Raw genomic sequence first — 22,129 nt, 5'->3', positions numbered from 1 at the left:
AGAATCTCATCCTAGGAGACAGGCACAGTCGTGTTAACAGTAACCCTCATTTTTACCTTCCAGTCCCACTCTCAGTGAAGACACACATCACTGGCTGGTTCATTCAGTTATTTATTAAACCAGGTGGGGAAACAGAAAGAGCTCAGAGTGTGCAACAGATAATCGTTCCACACTCATATCCAGAAGCCATAGGAGGTAAAATATAATTTAAAAAACACTAAGGGCCAGCCCTGTGGCTTAGTGGTTGAGTGCGCGCGCTCCGCTGCTGGTGGCCCGGGTTCGGATCCCGGGCGCACACTGACGCACTGCTTCTCCGGCCATGCTGAGGCTGCGTCCCACATACAGCAACTAGAAGGATGTGCAAATATGACATACAACTATCTACTGGGGCTTTGGGGGAAAAATAAATAAATAAATAAATAAAATTTAAAAATAAATAAATAAAAAAAAACACCAAGCATGCCTATATCTGCATGCCTTTTCTAGTCCATGAGTTCTGGTCATTCAACAAGGCTGAACTAATGCTTAACCTCAAAATTGGAGACAGGGGTTCTGGTTCTCAGTAAGATGGAGTAAGCACACTCTACCCCAAGCCTGTCACTGAATGCAACCGCACAATCAGAATAGAGAGTCCAGAGGAGCTGCCTGAAGACCCCAAAATATAAACAGTGGCAGGCAGTTTGGTGAAAACCAGAATAAAAAATAACAACAAACAAGAGATGAACTTACCATGTTATTTTTTCCTTCCAATCTTCTGAGCCCTGGGTGCAATTACAGAAATGGATAGCAGAGTGTGATAGCTAAAGTGACAGATTTCTGGTCAGAAGACCAAAAAGCAGGGGGAGCACTCCAAAATGTGAAAGTACAAAGATGACAGAGAGGAAGAACTTAGGAGAGTTTCATAAACTTGTTCCTAACTCCCGGAGTCACTCCCAACCAGTGAATGCATGAATCTGGTCCTAATTAGCTTACCGTAGACTTTGAAAACTGACCTAACAGATAGATCCCGGTCCAGGTCCCAGAATGGCCACTGGGTATTACACACATGGATAGATCCAAATAGCACTGCAAAACCTATGAAAACAGCTGACATTGGAGACACAGCCCTTGGAAAGTAACTTGGAACTTGCAACCCCAGAGTCTCATAACATAATATTCAAAATGTCCTGGATACATTCAGAAATTGCTTGGAGTTTGGAGAATGAGAAAAAGACACTTAATAGATGCCAATGCCAAGATGACATGATGGAATGATCTGATAAAAAATTTAAAGCAGCTAATAATAAATATCAACAAGCAATTGAAATAAATAGAAAAATAGAAAGACTCAGCAAAAAAAAGAGAGAGAGAGAGACATGAGAGGAGCCAAATGGAAATTTTAGAACTAAAATATGTAATATCCAAACTAAAAATTGAACTGCATTGGCTCAATAGCAGAATGGAAATGACAAAGGAAAACATCAGTAAAAATGAAGATAGATCAACTAGAAATTATGTGAAAAAGAGAGGAAAAATGAAGAAAATATGAACAGAGCCTTAAGGACCTTTGGCACAATATAGAAAATCTAACATTCATACCAAAGGAGTCCTAGAAAGACAGGTGAAAAAGCGTAATGCTGAAAAAAATATATAAGAAATAATGGCCAAAAACTTCCTCCACATGACAAAAGACATAAACTTATAGATTTGAGAAGCTTAATGAACCTGAAACAGGAAAACCCAAAGAAACCCATTCTCAGACAAACCAAGGTCCAAGGGCTGAAAGCTGAGGACAAAGACAACTTGAAAACAGCAAAAGAAAGGTGGCACATTACCTAAAGGGGAACCACCATTCAAATAACTGGATTTCTCATAGAAGCCACGGAGGGCAGAAGAAAGTGATACAAAACTTTTAATTTGTTGAAAGCAAGGAATTTCAAACAAATTTCTAAACACAGCAAAAATGATCTTTAGGGACAGAGATAAAATAAAACATTCTCAGACAAATGAAACTAAGGTAATTCATTGACAGTAAGCCTGCTGTGTACGAATTGCTAAAGGAAGTTCTTCAGACAGAACTGAACTGACAGCAGAAGAAAATGTGGGACATCAGGAAGGAAGGAAGAACAACAAGGCACCTATGAATAGAGCTTCAAAAACCATAAAGCAAAAATTGGGAAAACTGAAAGGAGAAATAGACAATTCCACAATACAGTTGTAGACTTTAACCCTCCTCTCTTCCTCTGTAGTAAGCAGTCTACAGGAAACCAAGAGGGTATAGAAGAATTGATAAAAGGATAAAATTTTAAAAGGATAAAAAGAGATTACTACAAATAACTGTACTACACACATCAATTCTTTTTTTAAATTTATTTATTATTTATTATTTATTTATTTATTTATTTATTTATTTTTCCCCCAAAGCCCCAGTAGATAGTTGTATGGCGTAGTTGCACATCCTTCTAGTTGCTGTATGTGGGACACGGCCTCAGCATGGCCAGAGAAGCGGTGCGTCGGTGCGCGCCCGGGATCCGAACCCGGGCCGCCAGCAGCGGAGTGCGCACTTAACCGCTAAGCCACGGGGCCGGCCCACACACGTCAATTCTAACACTTAGATAAATGGACCGATTTCTCATAACCCGCAAACTATTAAAACTCGTCCAAGATGAAATACATATCTGAATATTTCTATAAACGTTAATGAAATTCAATTCTTAGTTAAAAACTTTGTAATAAAACCTGCCAGCTTGGAATAGTCCTCTGACAAATTCTACCAAATATTTAAAGAAGAAATAATACCAATTCTACACAATTTTTTGTGGAAAATAGTAGAAGAATAAACACATCCCAACTTATTTCATGAGGCCAGGATTAGCCTGATATTAAAACCAAATAGAGATAGTACAAAAAGGAAAAGCACAAACAAATATCCCTCGTTAATACAGACACAAAATCCTAACAAAATAGGAGCAAATCATATCCAGCAACAGGTAAAAGGATTAAACCTCATGACCAAGTGGGAATTATCCCTGGATAGCACAGTTTCTTTAACATCTGAAAACCACTTAATTCAATATGCCATATTATGGGAATGAAGGACAAAATGAAAATCTCAATAGATGCAGAAAAAGCATTTGACTCGATCTAGTGCCCTTTTATGACACAAACGTTCAGTAGACTAGGAAGAGAAAGGAACTTCCTCACCTTGATGAACAGCATCCTTGAAAAGCCACAGCTAACATCATACTTAATACTGAATGCTTTGCCTCTACAATCAGAAATGAGGAAGGATGCCCTCTCTCATCACCCCACTCAACAGCTTACTGGAAGTCCTAGTCTGGGCAATAAGGCAACAAATAAATAAATCGCATATGAGTTGAAAAGGAAAAAATAAAACGGACTCTATTCACAAAGAACATGATTATCCACACAGAAAATCCCAAAGAATCGACAAAAAAAAAATTCAGACAAATGTTAAGTGAACTTAAGGAAGCCAAAGGATACAAGGTCAACATAAAAATCTATCATACTTCTACATATTAGCAATCAAAAATTGAAAAAGAATACCACTTATAACAACTAAAAAAGGACATACTTACATATAAAACAATAGACATATAAAGGATCTGCATGTTGAAAACTAAAAAAACTGAAGAAACAAATAAAAGAAGACAAACATATGGAGACATACCGTAGATACACGTTAGTGTCTCTGACACCAATGCCCAGCGTCGGCACAGACCCCACAGGTCCAAGGGCTCACTCACACAACAGCCCTCAGTCCAGACGGCAGTCCCAAGTCCCAGGTTGCCATTGTACTTATGACCGACTGGCAAGAAATCAAGGGTTCCCATGACCCCTTCCTCAGGTTCCATGATTTGCTAGAATGTCTCACAGAACTCAGGGAAACACTTAAGTTTACTGGTTTATTAGAAAGGATACAAATGAACAGCCAGATGAAGAGGTACATGAGGCAGGGTCTGGAACAGTCCCTAGTGCGGGAGCTTCTGTCCCTGTGGAGTTTGGCGGGTGACATCCTCCCAACCAGGAGGCTCTCCAGACCCCAACATTTAGGGGTTTTATGGAGGTTCCATTCTTAGACATGATTGATTAAATCATTGGCCATTGGTGATTGAACTCAACCTCCAACTCCGCCCCCCTCCTCCCAAGGCTCTCTCCTCTGGGCTGGGGCTGAAATTTCCAACCCTCTAATCACATGGTTGGTTTCCCTGGCAACCAGCCCCCATCCTGAAGCTATCCAGGGGCCACACCTGGAGTCAGCTCAGTGGCATAAATCAGGTAGAGTTTAAGTGGGCTTGTTACTAATAACAAAAGAAGCTCCTCTCACCTAAGTCACTGAGGAAACCCCAAGAGTCCTAGAAGCTCTCTGCCTGGAACCAGACACAAAGACCAAATATGTATTTCTTACTATATCACAAGGGGCTATAGGCAAAATGGCAAGCATGTCTATGGACAGCTAGATCTAGGCTTAAATTCAGCATAAAACCTTAATAGCTTTGTAATTACCTAAGCTTTATGAGGTTAATAATATTTACCTCACTGAGTCATTACGAATATTGGACTAAATTGTAAAGGATTTCACACAGATTAGGCACGTTCAATGGCAGACATTATTATAAACAAGTAAAAAATAATATAACAATTTACATATATAACTAGATAAACAGTTAACAATATGACAATTGACATATATATATTACTTATATAACAATATAAACAACTAACTAAACATTATTATTTTTAACGAAAAATAGAAACAGCAAATAATCTCTCCTCACCTGGACCTGAAAAGTGTGAGCGAGCACATTCATTTCAGATTGTCACCTTCCTTAAACTCAAGCAACATTAGAACAGAAATGATATCCCAAATATCCTGCCCCCAAAATCTATTTTGAAAACTATAAACTTGTTCACCCTCCTCACAAGTGACTCCTGTCTCTAAATATGCCCCCACGTCCCCGCAAAGCCACAGCACTTCTCTAACACAAGGTGCCTGAGACCCTTCTTCATGTCCTTGTTCCTCAGCGTGTAAATCAGGGGGTTCAGCATTGGGGTGACCACGGTGTAGAAGAGGGCTATGAACTTGCCCTGTTCATGAGAGTTGCTCTTGGCCGGCTGGAGATACATGAAGATGATGCTCCCGTAAAACAGAGCCACGATGGCCACGTGGGAAGAGCAGGTGTTGAATGCCTTTCTCCGCCCTTCTGCTGACCTGATCTTCAACACAGCGTGAGCAATATGGCCATAGGAGACCAGGATGAGACCCAGAGGCAAGACAACAAAGATAAAGCTGGCCACGTACATCTCCACCTCATTGAAGCTGGTGTCCACACAAACCAGTTGCATAATGAGGGGCATCTCACAGAAGAAGTGGTCTATGCGATTGTTCCCACACAGCGGCAGGAGCATGGTGAGTGTGGAGCCCACCATGCTGGTGGTCAGACCCCCGAGCCACGAGACGAAAGCCAGGCTAAGGCAAAGCCGTGGATGCATGATGACAGTGTAGTGGAGTGGCCTGCAGATGGCAGCGTAGCGGTCACAGGACATGACTGCCAGGAGGACACATTCAGTCGCCCCCAGCCAGTGGGAGATATAGAACTGGACCACACACCCTCCATAGCTTATGGTTTTCTGTGGTCCCCAGAGGTTGACCAGGAGTTGTGGGACGACGCTGGTGGTGAAGCTAATGTCCAGGAATGAGAGGTTAGCAAGAAAGAAGTACATAGGAGTGTGGAGGTGCACCTCCACACAGGAGACCAGAATGATGATGCCATTGCCCAAGACAGACACCACATAAAACCCCAAGACAAGGAAGAAGAGGATAGGTTCTAGTGAGGGTCGTGAAGAGAAACCCAGGAGTACAAAGACTCCTGGAGAGCTTGTGTTGGCTATTTCCATCACCACATGCAGCTGGGGGTGGGACTAAAAGGCCACCTGCAGGTGAGTGGGGGGCACAGGATATGAGGCATGAAGTGACTATATCAGTTAGCACATTCTCAACATGAATTTAGACCCATTGCTCTCAAAAGCATCCGCCCAGCAGCTCCATTGACGGAATTGCATCACCTTCCTGAAGAACCATTTGTACGGTGTCCTAAAGGACATGGGAACATGTGTACCTGGGGAAAAATGGACAGTCATGCAAAATTCCTGGCATTGATTTCTTACTGTTCTATTACTTTGGTGGCAACATCAACAACCTAAAAGTTGAGTGCTGAGGATTTTGTTGGGTAGAGGATGGCATTTCCTGTGATGAAACACTGCACAGCGTTAAGATTGAGCTTCTTCCTCTCTCGGCTAATGGCCACATGGAGTCCACCTTGTGTTCCTTTTCCTCTCAGATCCCACAGTTGTCAAAAATTTTTGCTTTCTCATTAAGTACATCCAGATCGCATCACCGCTCACCAGTTCTGCTCCTCATCCTGGCCCATGGCGCCATCATTTATCACCTGAATTACTGATCTAACATCCTAACTCGTCTCCCTGCTTCCCTGTTACGTTCCTTCACAGTATTCTCAGCACAGCAGCCACAAGGTTACAGTGGACATAATGTGACCATCTCGCTCCACAGCTCCACACCCCAATGTCCTGGAACAAGGCTTACAGAGCTTTCCTCCAAGACATGTGCACGCTCACTTTCCCTCCTCCTTCATGTCGTTTTTCAAAAATCACCTTTCAGTGAGCACTCCCTCACGGTGTTATTCAATGTTGAGAACCTTCTGGCTGCCTTCTCCCCTATTCCTGCTTTATGTTTATTCATAGGACTTATCACCATAGAACACATGCGGTTCTAATGTATCATGTCTGTTACCTTCACAGGAGTAGAAATTCCGTGGAGCCATGGCCTTCAGTCTACTCTGTCTACTGCTGGTCTCCAGTGCCCAGCCCAGTGTCAGGGACACAGAAGTCCCTTCATCAACAGTCATTGAACGAGCACATTGTGAAACAGGTCGTTAGAATGGTGTGTGGTCCCGGTGGAGGCAGGGCTGGAGAAATATGAGGCATCGTTGAGGGACATGCAGGGCAGTCTCGCAGTGTGTTGTCAGGAAAGAACTCGTGGAACCGTCAGAGTCATGCATAGGTGACCCAGCCTATCCCTTTCTCTTACGAAGGTGGAAGAAAGCAAACCATGACCTAGCAGGGCAAGCAGTGAAGCCAGAAGCCCCCATAGAGGAAAGGGCACAATCTCAGTCTGCTTCAGATGTTCCTGCAAAGTTCTGGAGCCTTTTTTAGTAAAAACATCAAATTTTTTCTTCCCTGTCTTTTCAAAGGAAGCACAAATTCATTATAGTTAGAGTCCATCTAGGTGTGAGGAACAGAGCACCTATAAAGACAACTGTCAACCCTTTAAAATCCCAGGGAGTGAAACTCATCCACCTCTATAGCTGGAAATTCATCAAGCAAAGCAAACTTGAACACATGTACACGCACAGTGTTTTAAAATACATGTACAGTTTCCGTCGTGCACATGGAGGAATGGGGCTCTGAGAGCTTCAGGCGGTTGCCGAAATTCACGCACAGAAGCTGTACCGGTGTGGACTTGACTGAGCCAGAATGCTGAGACAATCGTCTCATTTGCACGTAGCAGGCCGGGGCAGCACTGATGCCCTGAGAAAGCACCCAGGGGATGGACTGTGACCCTCTGCAAATCGAGGAGGCGTCGAGAGCTGTCAGAACATGGGTGGTTCCAGAATGCGGATGGGGAGAGAGAAGTGAACGGGGATAGTTCTGTGCAACTGAGTCGTGATACAATAAAGTGACTGCCCCACAGAGAGTCACCTCAGATCAGCTGACGAGGACGTGGAAAAGGAAAAGGCTAACCTGAAGCTGTGCTGTCCCCGGTGGGTGCACGTGTCCCCTCTGTGGAGGTATGGGGACTTTGTCACTCACACATGAAGAAAATGTATGACCTTCACCAAGAGATGGGGACCATCCGTTCAGTCACGTCGTAATAGTTGAGCAGAATTTTTGAGGAAGTGAGACATTTGTGATGATCTGATATCTTTCTAGAAGTGTTCAGTGGCTTACCCGAAGTCCCAGACTGCTCAGGACAAGGACTGGAGCTACACCCAAGACGGCCAGATTCTCAGAACAGAAGTAACACTCCTAGTGAGGAAGAGGTTAGCTCATCCACAGAGGTTCACCAGAACTGTCACGACAAAGTCATTCTTGAAAATGTGACCCCATCCCTAGTCCTGGGCCATTATGACAAAGAAAGAGAGCCCAGTCACAGTTGTGGAAACTTCTTGAGTCCAAATTTTATGAGTCAATCACACCATCACAAACTCCACCCCTGAATGCAGGCTACCAGCTAAAATGCCCAAGACCCCAAGAAGAGCAAACCAGATTATTGAAATGGGTCAGTGCTCATTGACCTGAATTGGAATTAGCAGAATCTCTGTGATCCCAGTTTATCTGAAATACCACGAAAAACAAACAAATAAACCAAGAATGTCTCTTACCGATGGCGAGCTAGCAGCAGCATCTCCCTGTCTGCAGGGGGAAATGTTGGGTAATGGGCGGTATTTCATTTCAAGGATCGATAAGATCCGTGAATGCAGTGCATGTGGCATTAAAGAGTAGGAGAGTAGCCATGGGATTTGGGAAGCCCTAAAAATGTGAGAGATCACCAAATCATCAATACCGACGTGCTAGATTCTGTTCAAACCTGTGTCTGAAGGACACGTTCTCAAGCTTAAAATCAGAATAGGTTTAAATTAGAAAGAAGCACTTGTTTTTTCTAAGAAAACTATTAGCAGAAGGAGTGAGGTCGCCTCACAGTGTTTCCAGAACGAGAATATGTGCCGACCTCAAAGCACCAGTGTGTCACACAGCCCTTATAACCACAAGACATTCATTTTATGCCCTGGAGCATTCAGGAGGGTGATGCATCAGGGGAGAGAAATTGGAGGGAAAGAAGCTTTTGGGATTTTTTTCCCCTAAGAATAATTACAATTACATTGTTTCTTCTATACACACAGAATTGATTCTTCTTATGAACAAAACCTTACTTTAGGTTTTTATGCTGCCAAATGTGATTTACAGAAGTTAACAATCAGGTTTCTCTGCAAACATTTATCATGTGATGGGAGAGAGAGTCTGAAATCTTTGCTCATTACAGTAATTTTGGTACATGCTGTTATAGGTTTTTTTTTTGAAATCCAATTATTTTATTACTGGTGTACACCACAGTGATGAACTAACATTTTTCTTGATACATTGAGGTCATTTTTATTGTGGTAAAATACATATAACATATACATTTACCGTTATAACCATTTTGTACTATACAAATCACTGGAATTAGGTACATTCGAAAAACAATGTACAGGGGCCGGCCCAGTGGCACAAGCGCTTAAGTGCGTGCACTCCACTGTGGCGGCCCGGGTTTCACCTGTTCGGATCCCAGGCGCGCACCGAGGCACCGCTTGGCAAGCCATGCTGTGGCGGTGTCCCATATAAAGTGGAGGAAGATGGGCACGGATGTTAGCCCAGGGCCTGTCTTCGTCAGCAAAAAAAAGAGGAGGAGGGGCAGATGTTAGCACAGGGCTGATCTTCCTCACCAAAAAAAAAAAAAGAAAGAAAGAAAAACAATGCACATATATTTATATGAATTGGAAGGCTGAACATAGTAAAGACACTGAATCCATGCAACTTGATCTCTGATTTAATGCATTCCAGTCAAAATCTCAGCAACATTTTTGGTGATACAGACAAGTTAATTCTTATCTATGTGAGAAGAAAAAGAAAAATTTAGAGCAAAATTTAAAAGTATGATTAAAGTAGAAGAAATCACAGTACCTGATTTTACTTATTATCAAGCTAAAATGATCAAGACAACATGATATTAGTCAAGGAACAGACACAGAGATCAACGGAACAGAACGAGAGTCAGAAACAGAACCGCAGAAGTGTAGCCACTTGTTTTTCACAAAGGCATAAAAGCAATTCAACAAGCATTTTCTTGGAATTGGACATCCAAATGCAAAAAAATTATGATCATCCAACTAAACTTCACATCTTCTACAAAAGTTCAGTACAGATTACAGATCCAAATGTAAGATCATAAATTGTTTAGTAGAATACAAAAGAGAAAATCTTTTTGGCCTGGAGTTAGGCAGAGTTCTTAGACGTGACACTGAAAGTCGAATGCATAAGAGGAAAATTATTAATTGGATTTGATCCAAATTAAAACTGTTGCTTTCAGAAAGATACTGTTAAGAGAATGAAAAGCCAAGTTCCATGCTGGGATTAAATATTTGCAAATCGTATATCCATCAAATAACATCTTTCCATAATTGTTCAAGAATACTCAAAATTCTTCAGGAAGAAAACAAATAATCCTGTTTAAAAATGGGCAAAACAGGAGGCCGGCCTGGTGGCGTAGCAGTTAAGTTCTCACATTCCAATTCGGCGGCCTGGGGTTCTTCAGTTTGGATTCTGGGCACAGACCTACTCATAGCTCATCAAGCCATGCTGAGGCAGCATCCCACATAGAAGAACTAGAAGGACCTACAACTAGGATATATAACTATGTACTGGGACTTTGGGGAGAAAAAAGAAAAAGAGGAAGATTGGCAACAGACGTTAGCTCAGGGCCAATCTCCCTCCAAAAAAAAAAATGAACAAAACTCAAAACAAGAGATTTTAATGAAAAGGATAGATTGGTGAAAAAATAAGGATGTAAAAGGATGTTCAACATCGTTACATTAGGAAGATTAAACCCATGATGAAATGCCACTGCACACCTACTGGTGCAACTAAAATGAAATAGTGGCGCCACCAAGTGCTGACGAAGTCACAGAGCAACTGGACCTCTCAGTGACCGTGGGAATGCAAACCGGCCCACCACTCTGAAAAATGGTCTGTGTTTTCCTATAAACACACACTTACTCTGTGACCCTGAGTTCCACCCCTGAGTACTAACCCAGGGAAATGAAATCTTAGGTTCCCTTGGAGATCTGTGGTCAAATGTTTACAGCAGCTCTATGTGCAATCGCCCAACACTGGAAGCAACCAAATATCCTTCAACCAGTGGATGGATAAGCAAACTGATGTCACCCCCACAGTGGAATTCTGCTCAGCAGAAGTAGGAGGGAGCTCCTGATACAGCATCTGGATGACTGTCACAGGCATGCTGCTCACCAAAACAAGGCAATCTTAAAACCAACGAGGCGCTTTATGATTTCGTTTGTAGATTGTTCAAAACTCAGAAAGACAAAAATATGGAGATGGTAACAGGTTAGTGGTTGCCAGGGTTTAGGGTTGGGGGGATAAGACGGGGGTGTTTGAGAACGTGGTGTAGCTGCTCCATATCCTCATCTTGAGGGCAGTTACATAAATCTAAACATGCAAAGAGAACTCATAGAATTGTTCACCAAAGGATTTACAATTTTACTTTAGGACAAATTAAAAACTAAAATTTAAAACAATCTGAAGAAAGCATTTTCTTTTAACGTCTAGAGACTCTTTTACTATTCTTTGCAAAGCTGTCTAGTAGAAACGGTAATCAAATTTTAGATTCATTCTTCTGTCTGGAGTATAGCATTTCCAAGACTGTTAGAATATAAAAAAAACGGGAATAATGGCCTAGAAGATTCAAGACTGGATGTTTCAGAGAAACATTTGTCAACCTAAATTATCTTAATCCTCCTATTCCCTTTGCCTGAGTGGGCTGGGCAAACAGTGCTTTGATTGCTACATGTGATTATAACTCCAGTGACAATATAAAGGAGTGGCATGATCAACTCAAACAACCTGTGTAATTTTTTTAAACATCAGTTTAAGTAGGACAGTTTACTGACAAATCACCAGTTGTGGAACTTTTGACCCACTTCTGAGTGTTCTGCTCTGAGACAGAATTAAGTCAACAGATGAGGGGGGACCAAAGGGACCACACCGTCTCCATCTCTGCACAGGGCAATGGGGCTTCTAACACGCCGACTAGTTGTACAGATCTCCCCCTGGAGAGTCATCATATTCGCCCAGGCCTTGGAACTCCTTCCAGTAGAGATGACGAAGAAACCTCAGAAGACATTGTCACCTTAGGGGCCCAACCCAGACATCAGCACACCAAACTTTTTAATGACCCAATTCCACAGCCTGGCGTCTTTAGCAAAAGCTTAATGAGTCCTTCTGTGCCAGGTGCTCCTGTCTCAGAGGGCGTGCTGAATCTGAGATCTTTATTTTCATGAGATTTGTTCCCTTAGTTGTAAAATAATGATTCTTGAGATCCTTCCTCCTGCTTTGGGAGAAAACTATGCTAATTGCCGTTTCATGTAATTAAAAGTGAACTCTTCAGCCATCAGCACCAACATGCTCCCTCTACACCCAGAAAAATAAAGCAGGCACCAGGGAGTAGATTACTCTCCAGTTGACTCATTTCTCACTTTCAGTCAAATCCCAAATCCTGAGAATTCTATTGCTCTGACATGCCCCAAATCCAGTTTCTCGGCTGCATCTGCACCCTCATTTCTTTCATTAAATTCTCCTAACCCCTCACTTGGATTATGGAAAAGCTTTTTCTTCTCCTCTTTTCTAAGACATACTTTAAATTGCAGCAAATGATCTGCCTAAAATGCACCCAATTGATTTCACTCTCTTTCCTAAATATCTCATTTCCTCTCCATGATAGGCAAAATAAAATCCAAGTTCCCAAGCTTAATGTTAAGGGAGGATGCTTAAAGGCTTGGCTCTTGCCCACAGCTCACTATTTACCTACGACCACTCTCTTAGGACCCTGCGTCCAAACTCATGCCACTGCTGAGCTCCCAACGCTTCCCATTGTCTCCCTGCCTCAGCCCGTGCTTCTCTGCTTTCCTTGCAGCACCTTATTCCAGTGCTTTTACTTCCCAACTTGTTCATCTTTCAGAACTCACAGCAGCATCACCTCCTGCAGGAAACAGAGCTTCGAGGGGCAAGTGCAGGGCCACTCACTTCATCCTATAGCACAGTGTCCCTGTCAGACACTGGGACTGACGTTTGTTTCATAGTTTTCTTTGTTTCGTACTTGTGTCCCCACTGTCCTGCCTTGTGTGTGGTGTGTGGGAGGTATTCCATAAATACCTGCTGAGTGAATAAGGAAAAAATGAACACGATGACCAATGACTAGATAAATGAATGATTATTAATCATTATTAATATCCATATTTGTTTTCTCAAAGCCAGAGTTTGGGGACGTTAGATATAATATCACATCAATATTTGTAATAAATAGTAATTTAGTATTATAAAATTGAATGTTATAATGAAGCTTAAGCTTAATTTTCCATTTTTTTTCTTATTATGAAATCAATATATTTTACAAAGGATCTATTATGCATTCATCACTGCCCCGAGCATTCTAGCAGAAGAAATAGGAGAAAAATACATTGTCCCTCTTTGCAAGGACACTATAATTTGTTTAAAGCTAGTTATTCTAAATGATGTGCACGTTGATCTCTGCAGATCTGCATGTGACCAAGAGGTCCCCAAATGCAGAATCTGGAATCTGATTTTTTCTTCTTCTAAAGGTCAGATCCATCAGCCCTGTGCTCAGTGACCACAGTGGGCATTTGGAATTCTGTTTTCTCCACCCTCCCAAAGCAAATTCACATCAAGAGGGTAGAGGGCTACACGAAGAGGTGTAAAAGATTCATGCTTTCTTGTGAAAGGTCCCACAATCACAAGAATGCTAGTGGGATCAATGAAAATATAGTTCAAACCAGCAGGCATGGATTAAGTATCTTTGATGTGAGAAGAAAGAACCAGTGTTGTCAGTGTTGAAAAGCTTATCATAAACCTTCTAGGGGTTTTCAATTTGTCAAAGTATAGGCTGCAGCCCTGGGCTCATATTGGTGATGGAATCCCAGGTTGGTTACATCCCTGCATTAGAAAACACCAATTAAGCTTTTGTTATTAAAAATTAAATTTTGGAGATCAGTTCTCAGATTCTTATTCATGGGTATTGAGGACGAGATGAAAAAGGGTTCATATTATCAGGAAAGGAGCGTGAAGGCAACAAACAACGTCTGGCCTGGGAACATGGACTAGGGAAGACAAAGGCCAAGGCGGGAAGGGTGAGGACAGCACAACCGGCCCCCTGGCCCCAGTCCCTGGCCTTCTCTTGTCTCTCTTACCCCCTGCCCCAGGAGAGAGCAGCGCAGCCTCAGCCTGCACAAACAGGCCTTAACTCCCCCGGCACCATGGCGGCCTCATCTGGTGTCCCCAGGCTCGAAGTTTTCTTAGCTGAATGACTTCAGATTGGATAGATGAGATAAGGCTGTTTGAGAAGTTAAGAATCAGGGAGGGGGCATCTATCAACGGGCATGCTTTTGCCTTACTAACCTACTTCAGGCCTTCTCACATCTCTTCCTCTGGGACATCAGTCACTGGAGTCTGATGCAGAATCAGTTGGCAATGTTAATACCATATAGGAAACAGGAATCCAGCCCCCAATTAAGCCTCTTATAATAGACCTCTTAGACTCAGTTTTCTTATCTGGGAAATAGTAATAGTGTTTACTTCTCAGAGTTATTGTAAAGATTAACTGAGACAAACTATGTAAAGTCTCAGCATAGTACCATAGTCGATGTTCAGTAAATTCTACCTCTCACTGTCTTTCAAACAGTAAACTATGACAGAATGAATAAGAAAAGGAGGTAAAAATTCATCATAAAGGGACAGCTGCCAAAGAAATATTTTCTTGACTTGATTGACAGGATTCAAGAGCTAAAGAGAAGATTACTCTATCAAAAAGCTGGAAGGAAAATCATAGAGGAAGAGCTGATCTGCCCATTCAAGCTCTCTTAAGTAGAGAAGGTTGTTTGAACATTTATTTGTTTTTAATTAAAAGCAGGAAAGACCAACTCATTGACAGTAGGTGGATGTCACTGTAAAAATAGATGACTAATCTCACAGGGGTTTGAGGCAAAGACCAGAGCACAACGGCTTTTCAGGAGAAAAGGGTCTAGCAGCAAGACCCAAGATCCTTCCCACATGAGATGCCCTTCTCCCTTCTCCCTCCCCTGGCAGCCTGCTTTCCTCTCCCTCCGGCTCCCTTACCCAAGGACAACGCACCTTACACATGCCCCCTCCAGCCAACCCCATTCTGATCTCTGCCTTGCCTTTTTCTGCATCATGTTGTGTCTGCTTCAGGTCTTACTTGCTGCTGTCTTAGTTCCTCACATTTTAAATTCTAAATTTATGAGAAAATAATCAGATTGGTTAAGCTCAGCTCATTTTTCAAGCCCCATCACATCTGTAAGAGGCTGCTAGCTATGAGTTCCTCATACTAAACTTGGGCCATATTCTTCCTTTGTTCAGAGCTGTGAGTAAAGTGGGATGTATCCCAGGGTCAAGAGCACGGATCCTGGAGCCAGATACACTGGGATCAGGCCTTGGCTCCAGCATTTACAAGCTGAGGGACCTGTGCTGAGTCACAGACCTCTCTGTGCCTCCATCTCTTCTCAGGGTAATTTTAAGGATCTAAGTAGATAATATAAGGCAAATGTTTATTAGAGTGCCTGGCACATAGTAAACACTAGTTGAGAGTCAGATATTGTGTATTAGCAGAGATTGATACCATTAAATATTTATTTTAAATCAAATTCCCATTATTTGCTTTACACTTTGACCAAGCCACTTTCTGATCATATGCTTCCCCATGTAGCTTCCCAACAGGAATGAAGTCTACTGTTCATCGGCAAGAAGGAATGGTACAATTGAAAGATAGTTTTCTCACATTGTGAAGTAGTACGTTGCCATCCCGGTATAATATGCAGGCTCTGATGAAGCGGTTAAAGCGAGTCTGTGTCTCTGAGCCTGCTCGACCAGGGGGCACCACGGAGGCCCAAAGATGGACTCGGCAAGGTGGGAGCTCAGCCCTCACATCTCAGTGCATTTCAGCGCAAACCCCAACGTGGGCTGCATCTGCTGGTCCCAGGTGCACAGTCCTCCAGTGAAATTTGACCTTGCTAGTGTTTTTTTCACACGAAATCTTTGTTCCCATGATTTAAGACCATTTGCAATCAATCTTGCTCTGCCTATGCTGACATACTTCTCAGAGTGAAATGTCTATTCCCAAATGCCATTACTTTTTTTCTTCTCTTCTCAAATATTTTTACAGATCTTCAGAATTCCACAACTTCCAGCTGTTCTAACTCAACTCTCTGGTCAAATCTTTTATCATTATTCCATCTCTTCTCTTCTTCACTTTAGTTTTTGTTGTATTTTATTATATTAATACTTTATTCCCATTTCTTTCCAACTGATGAAGTTTTGGGGCGGCATCCCCAAGTCAGTTTCCTAAACCCCTGAAGAGACTTAGTACAGAGGTCACCGGCCATTTCATGGATGGGTTGACTGACTCCTCACTCTGTCTCCTTAAACTCCCATTCACCATCAACAGTATACAAGGGTGAGGTTTTGTTGCAGCAAAATTTGTCCACTGTCGCTTATTGGCGTTAGGACAAGTGGGTGTACTTGGGGAGGTGCGAATGGGCGGGCACCCCATCACCAGGTCAATTTCTTTGATTTCCTTAGAATTTACAGGATATATGTGTGTTTAATAAATATTGTCAAATTGACCCATTGAAAATGTATCACAGAAATAGCACAGCTGCAGGAGGGTTTAGGAGAAAGAACAGAACCACTCAGGAAATGATGTCCCCCCTCTGGCCAGCGCCCTACTCCAGATTAGCAGGAAATACACTCATTTTATGCATGTGGATGCTTTGTCAGTGATGGTCACGTCACAGAGATGCAACAAGAAGAGGGATAGAGAAAAGGACTGGCATTTGGAGCAATAGACAGAATTCCTTCAATCTTTTATTTCCAAGATGATGCTCTGTGGGTGATTTCTTGAGCTTAAAAGGAAACTTAAATGTTTTTTTTTTTTTATCAGATATAAAGGACCCATTTGACTATAGATAGTCCACATTTTAACTGCATAGAGCCTAAATTCCCAAGAGGCAGGTGATGAAATGAAAAACTCAATGGGAAATGGGAGATGTCTGACAGACGCTGAGCACTATCTCGGGTGTTCACTTGCCTTGTAATTATAAGCAACTTCCTTAGCCTCCCTGTGTTTTGTCAAGTCATTTGCATATGGAGTAAGAAATATTTACTTTCCGTATGTCCTGTGATCATCTTTATAATACAGGAAGATGAAAGAAGCAAATGAACTTTACTTTATTCTTAATATCTCCAAAACATCTAGTTGTATGACTTTGAAACAGTTTTCCCACTTCCATGTGGATGTCTTGTTATTACAGATTTAGCCTCTGTCCCAGTCTGTGGACCCACTCCCCCCATTACCCCAGCAGCCTGAATGTGTATTATCTACTAATAGTGTAGAGTGAGCACACTGACCTGAGTCTTCATCCTCTCCCCCGCATTTACGCTGTGGTGCTAAAGAACACAGCAGAGTCCTCTGAGAGTTCCCAAGTGACCCTGTTTACCTCGTATAAAGAAGCAAGTGAAGGCTGTTCCCACACCTGAGAGAAAGCATTTTTCACCTTGCAGATTTGAGTGGGAAGATACTAAACACGATTTTTACTAAAGCAAGATCTAAATAACAAAATTGAAATCTATTTCAAAAGGAATAGATTGCTAATGGCTGTGGTCCATGGAAAGAAAGGCAAACATTATTGAGAGACCACTTGCCTCACACTTGACACACCTCGCCGTATTTAATGTCTACTACAACATTGTAAAACAAGGACTCTTACCCTCATAACACAGATAAGAGTGCTGGACTCCAAGAGATATCCGGAAAGAGGACAGATCAGTTCCAAACCCAGATGTGGGTGATATCATCTCCCTGCCTGGTTCGCAGCATCACTCACTCCCAGGAAGGTGGCAGTATGCTCAGAACACTCCAGGAGGACTCCTGGTTGGTGTCAGGAGTTGGATTTAGATGATCTGTGAAACAATGATTTCCAAATCTGTCATCAGTAATACCTATAGAGTTTTCTAAAAACAGAGACGCCTGGACTCCACACCTGGAGTTTTTGGAAATTTGTATCTTAAGAGTTCTCACGCAAAACCAGTTTTGGAAATACTGCTCTTAGTAACTTCCAATTCCAATGACTTTGGCCATCAAAGTTTTTTCTTTTCTTTTGGAGGGGGTGGTAATTAGTCTGAGAATAAGACAGCTCTCTTTAAAGAGGAATATTTACAGCTGATTAGAGTAAGCTACTAAGGAGACCAAAGTGATTCATTTGACTCTGACGTGTTTCATTTGGACCCTTAACTCCAGTCAACTATCTTGTAAACGCTTTGGCTGTGAGGGAAAGTCAAGGAAAAGATGCAGGCAACTCTAAAAAAACTCTTCCTTCCTTTTCAAAAAGTAAATCAAAGAACACTCTTCAGTCATGGAGAACCAACCTACAGCTAGGACAGAGTACTGATTTTACTCGTGGTGACTCGCCCTGCTCTGAGAAACCACCACAGTCATAAATAAAGGACCTTCCAGAGGAGACCACTCAGGTTGTCTCATTTTTGTTTGACATCCCATGACATAGTCTGCGGAATGTGTGCTTTGAATTAGGTCTAAATGTCTCCTGCAGTTGTGAATAAAGCCCAAAGATGGATGAAATGCAAGTACAGCAGAGATCTCCTAGAGCAGACACCTTTAAACAGAAGGAAGCCACTTCCCATCCAGAGAGCAGAGGATGGGGTCAACCTCAAGAGCATCATTCCCATCTGCATTCACTCTACTTTTTGAATATTAGCTCTCCTCATGGTTACAGACTTGTCTGTGGGAGTGAACGCAGAGCATCATCTATCACCCCAGCATTCCTCTCACTCAGGCTTCCCCAGCCCCCTTCTCCCTCCTAAGAAATTCTTCATTGCCCCCTTCACATCCTTGTTCCTCAGGGTATAGATGAGGGGGTTGACACTAGGGGTGACGATGGTATAGAAGAGGGTGAGGAACTTGCCCTGATCCTGGGAGTAGCTGTTGGCTGGCTGCAGGTACATGTAGATGATGGTTCCGTAGAAGAGGGAGACCACCATCAGGTGAGAAGAGCAGGTGTTGATAGCCTTCTTGCGCCCCACTGTTGACTTGATCCTCAGCACAGTGGCAGCGATCATGCCATAGGACATGAGGATAAGGGAAAGGGGCACCAGGAGAAGGGCGACCCCCAGAACAAAGGCAGACACTTCCACCAGCATGGTGTCTTCACAGGACATGGCAATAAGAGCAGGCATCTCACACAGAAAGTGGTCCACCCTGCGACACCCACATCGGGAGAGTTGCATCGTCTGGGGACACATGACAAAAGAGTTTAGAAAGCCACAGCACCAAGCCACGGCCACCAGCTGAAGGCAGAGACGTGGGTGCATGACCACGGTGTAGTGTAGGGGTCGGCAGATGGCCACATAGCGGTCATAGGACATGACAGCCAGGAGAACACACTCAGTGGAGCCCAACACCATGTAGATATAGAGTTGGGCCACACAGCCATGGTAGGTGATGGTCTTCTCTGGACCCCAAAGGTTCCACAGCAGCTGGGGGACAATGCTCGTTGTAAAGCAGAGGTCCAAGAAAGACAGGTTCCCAAGAAAGAAGTACATGGGTGTGTGGAGCCTGGTGTCCACAATCGACAAGAGGATGATGGCAGTGTTACCCACTAGGGTCAGGACGTAAAAGACTAGGATAAAAGCAAAGAGAATCATCTCCAGTCGAGGCCGATCAGAAAAGCCCACCAGGATGAAGGCCTGTTGGTAGCTGTCATTGTCTCTTTCCATAATCTTCACCAGCTGCTATGGAGATGCAAAAAAAGAATTGGGTGAGGCCACAAATGAAGACTGTACCCAGGACTCTCCAATTTCCATCTATGGGTCTGTGAAGTTAGGAGAGTCATTTTCCCTTCCGTTACTTTTTTAGCATACTCTTATTGACACTTACTGTATGCAAAGCAGTGTACCTGATGCCCATGGAGGGTAGAGGATGAACTGACTCAGGCCTTGCCCTCCTTGGTGAATAATGTTGTAAATAATGCAAAGAAGAGAGATAGTGAAAGTGCTCTAGAAGATTTGATAAAAAACCGAGTGTTTTGCAAATTATTTCCAATTGATCAGGGAAGCCTCTGTAGAAGAGCTAATCTTAGGGAAGACTGCTGTACCTGAGAGGAATTTTTTAGTTTTTTCCCAAATAATAAGTAAGAATTTTACATGTGGCAGATTGAGCAAAATATGTCTCAAGAAGAGGAAACAGTACACGCAAATGCACAAAGGACCAAATTCATGGATGATGCTCAGGGAATCCATGAATGTACCTGTCAGGCAACTCCTTAATGACATAGAGTTTTATTGAAATTAAACACAGATGCCTTTTGACCCTGAAAGAAAGAGTTGTGATGTTAGACCAGATTCTGCCTCTAAGAAAGGCACGTCTGCAAATGTGTGGCCTGAAATCCAGTTTATCTCTCCATGTCTTGGCTTTTCCTTGTGCAAGCTGGAACGAGGCTAGGTCCTCTCTAAATCTCCACGCAGACCTCACACGTCTATGTGACTGGTGACATCGGTATATGCCCTGAACATTCTCGGCTCTTCACAGTTTCCACAGTCTATGCCAAGGGCTTTGATGGGGCTCTGCCTCCAGCATCAGTGTGTACCCAGCTAGTATCAGCTGCAGTAACAGCAGTTGGCAACACACAGAAGAAAGCAGTGGGAAGAAGACTACAGAAACCTTTGGAAGGACGAGTATCTCCGTGTGGCTCTGTCACCACCTGTTGAGCCTGACAGTGGAGAAGCTGAGAACTCTATCCAGTCGGAGCTGCTGGTGGACACTCTGTCAGCTCGCAATCACTGCTCCAGGCACAGGACCCTCAGCAAAAACCACGAAGAATGATCAGAAGCAGCCAGCCAAGTACTGAAGCTGCAGTGTGGCCTTACAAGGTCAACCGAGCACTCACGGGGAGACTGTCCCCACACACATTGCTGGTGTTGGTTGTGAAGAACAACACGCACTTCTATATCCAAGACCCATCACAAGCCTTCACCCACATTTCAGAGAATAAATGAAAGACCCCACAAGTGGCAACGACAAGCTACACAACTTGCTCAGCAACGTACATCACTTATGGCCTGACTTCTCAGCCAAAATTGCAAATTTATCACATTGTCTTTATAATTTACTTATTCTAAGTGATGTTTTCTCAATGTGTTGCTCTTTCATTCCAGGATGACCCAATGCTCAGCCTTATGTCCAATACCCAGAGGCTCTCCTCTGTTTCACCTAACAGGCATTTCAAGTATAAATTAATGCACCTGGTTTTTTCATGGATTTTAGCTCATATCCTTAGTTGAGAACCACGAAATTGCAAGGAATTGAGCTGTTGAAAATGGTAATTGGGAAGGAGTGGAGTTGTTCGAGCCCCCATAGTAGTTTGGTCAACCCACAACACTGTAAATGTGCACTGATTTTGAAAACTTTGGCCTAAAGGTCTGAAATTGGATCGATGCATCGGGCTCGTTGCTCTGACCGAAGGTCATGCCCGAACACCCTGAGTAGCCATCAGTCTTTCCACATTTACAGTAGGTTAAACATTTCGCAGCCTTTACACCTACAGTCACGGACCGTACTCACAGCAGCCCTGCAAGGTGGGCAGGCCAAGCATTACAATCTCCACATCAGAGGTGGACAGCCTCAATGACAGAAAGGTCAGAAGAAGAGCCAGTGCCCGCACGACAGCGTCACGTCAGAGCAAGGTCCACAGAGCCTGTCCCTCCCGAGAGCTCAAAGTCCTGTTCACTCCACCTTCCTCCCCGTGCCTGTCTACTTAAACCTGTTTACAGTTGATCATTTACTCCCGCTCCTCCACTAATCTGCACCTACAGACCTGACAACAACTCCATCACACAAGCACCTGCTGTGGAGAAGCTGGCCATCGTTCGCAACGTTGCCAGGATGGCTTGCAATGCTTGATTCGCCACTGTGCCAAAGCAGGACAGCACGGAGCTCTTCTGTTCAAACTAGCCATCATTTCACTAGGGGCAGGGGATGCCCTTGGATTGGCCCAGCTAGGAATGAGGAAGCGAGTGCAACATAATCTCTCCTAGTCTACCTGTCTGAGACCCACTTTGTTAGAATTTGGTGCATTCCATTGTTTCTGAATTGGATGCAGTAACTGTTCCAAAATGG

The 22,129-nt window shown here is 43.1% G+C and overlaps 2 protein-coding genes across 2 annotated transcripts; both read right to left on the bottom strand.

The window, feature by feature from the left end:
• Positions 1 to 4,938: 4,938 nt before the first annotated feature.
• LOC131407765 (olfactory receptor 2C3) lies at positions 4,939 to 5,898 on the bottom strand. Its single transcript, XM_058544691.1, has one exon. It carries the CDS (start codon positions 5,896 to 5,898, stop codon positions 4,939 to 4,941), a length of 960 nt encoding a protein of 319 aa, XP_058400674.1.
• Positions 5,899 to 18,783: 12,885 nt separating this feature from the next.
• LOC131418964 (putative olfactory receptor 2W6) lies at positions 18,784 to 19,734 on the bottom strand. Its single transcript, XM_058563989.1, has one exon. The coding sequence runs from the start codon at positions 19,729 to 19,731 to the stop codon at positions 18,784 to 18,786; it is 948 nt and encodes a 315-aa protein (XP_058419972.1). The 5' UTR covers positions 19,732 to 19,734.
• Positions 19,735 to 22,129: the final 2,395 nt, after the last annotated feature.

This window comes from Diceros bicornis, chromosome 1, assembly GCF_020826845.1.
Source record: "Diceros bicornis minor isolate mBicDic1 chromosome 1, mDicBic1.mat.cur, whole genome shotgun sequence".
Classification (NCBI taxonomy): domain Eukaryota; kingdom Metazoa; phylum Chordata; class Mammalia; order Perissodactyla; family Rhinocerotidae; genus Diceros; species Diceros bicornis.
Note: the sequence above shows the minus strand (reverse complement) of the source record. Positions and strands in the feature narration are given on the sequence as shown.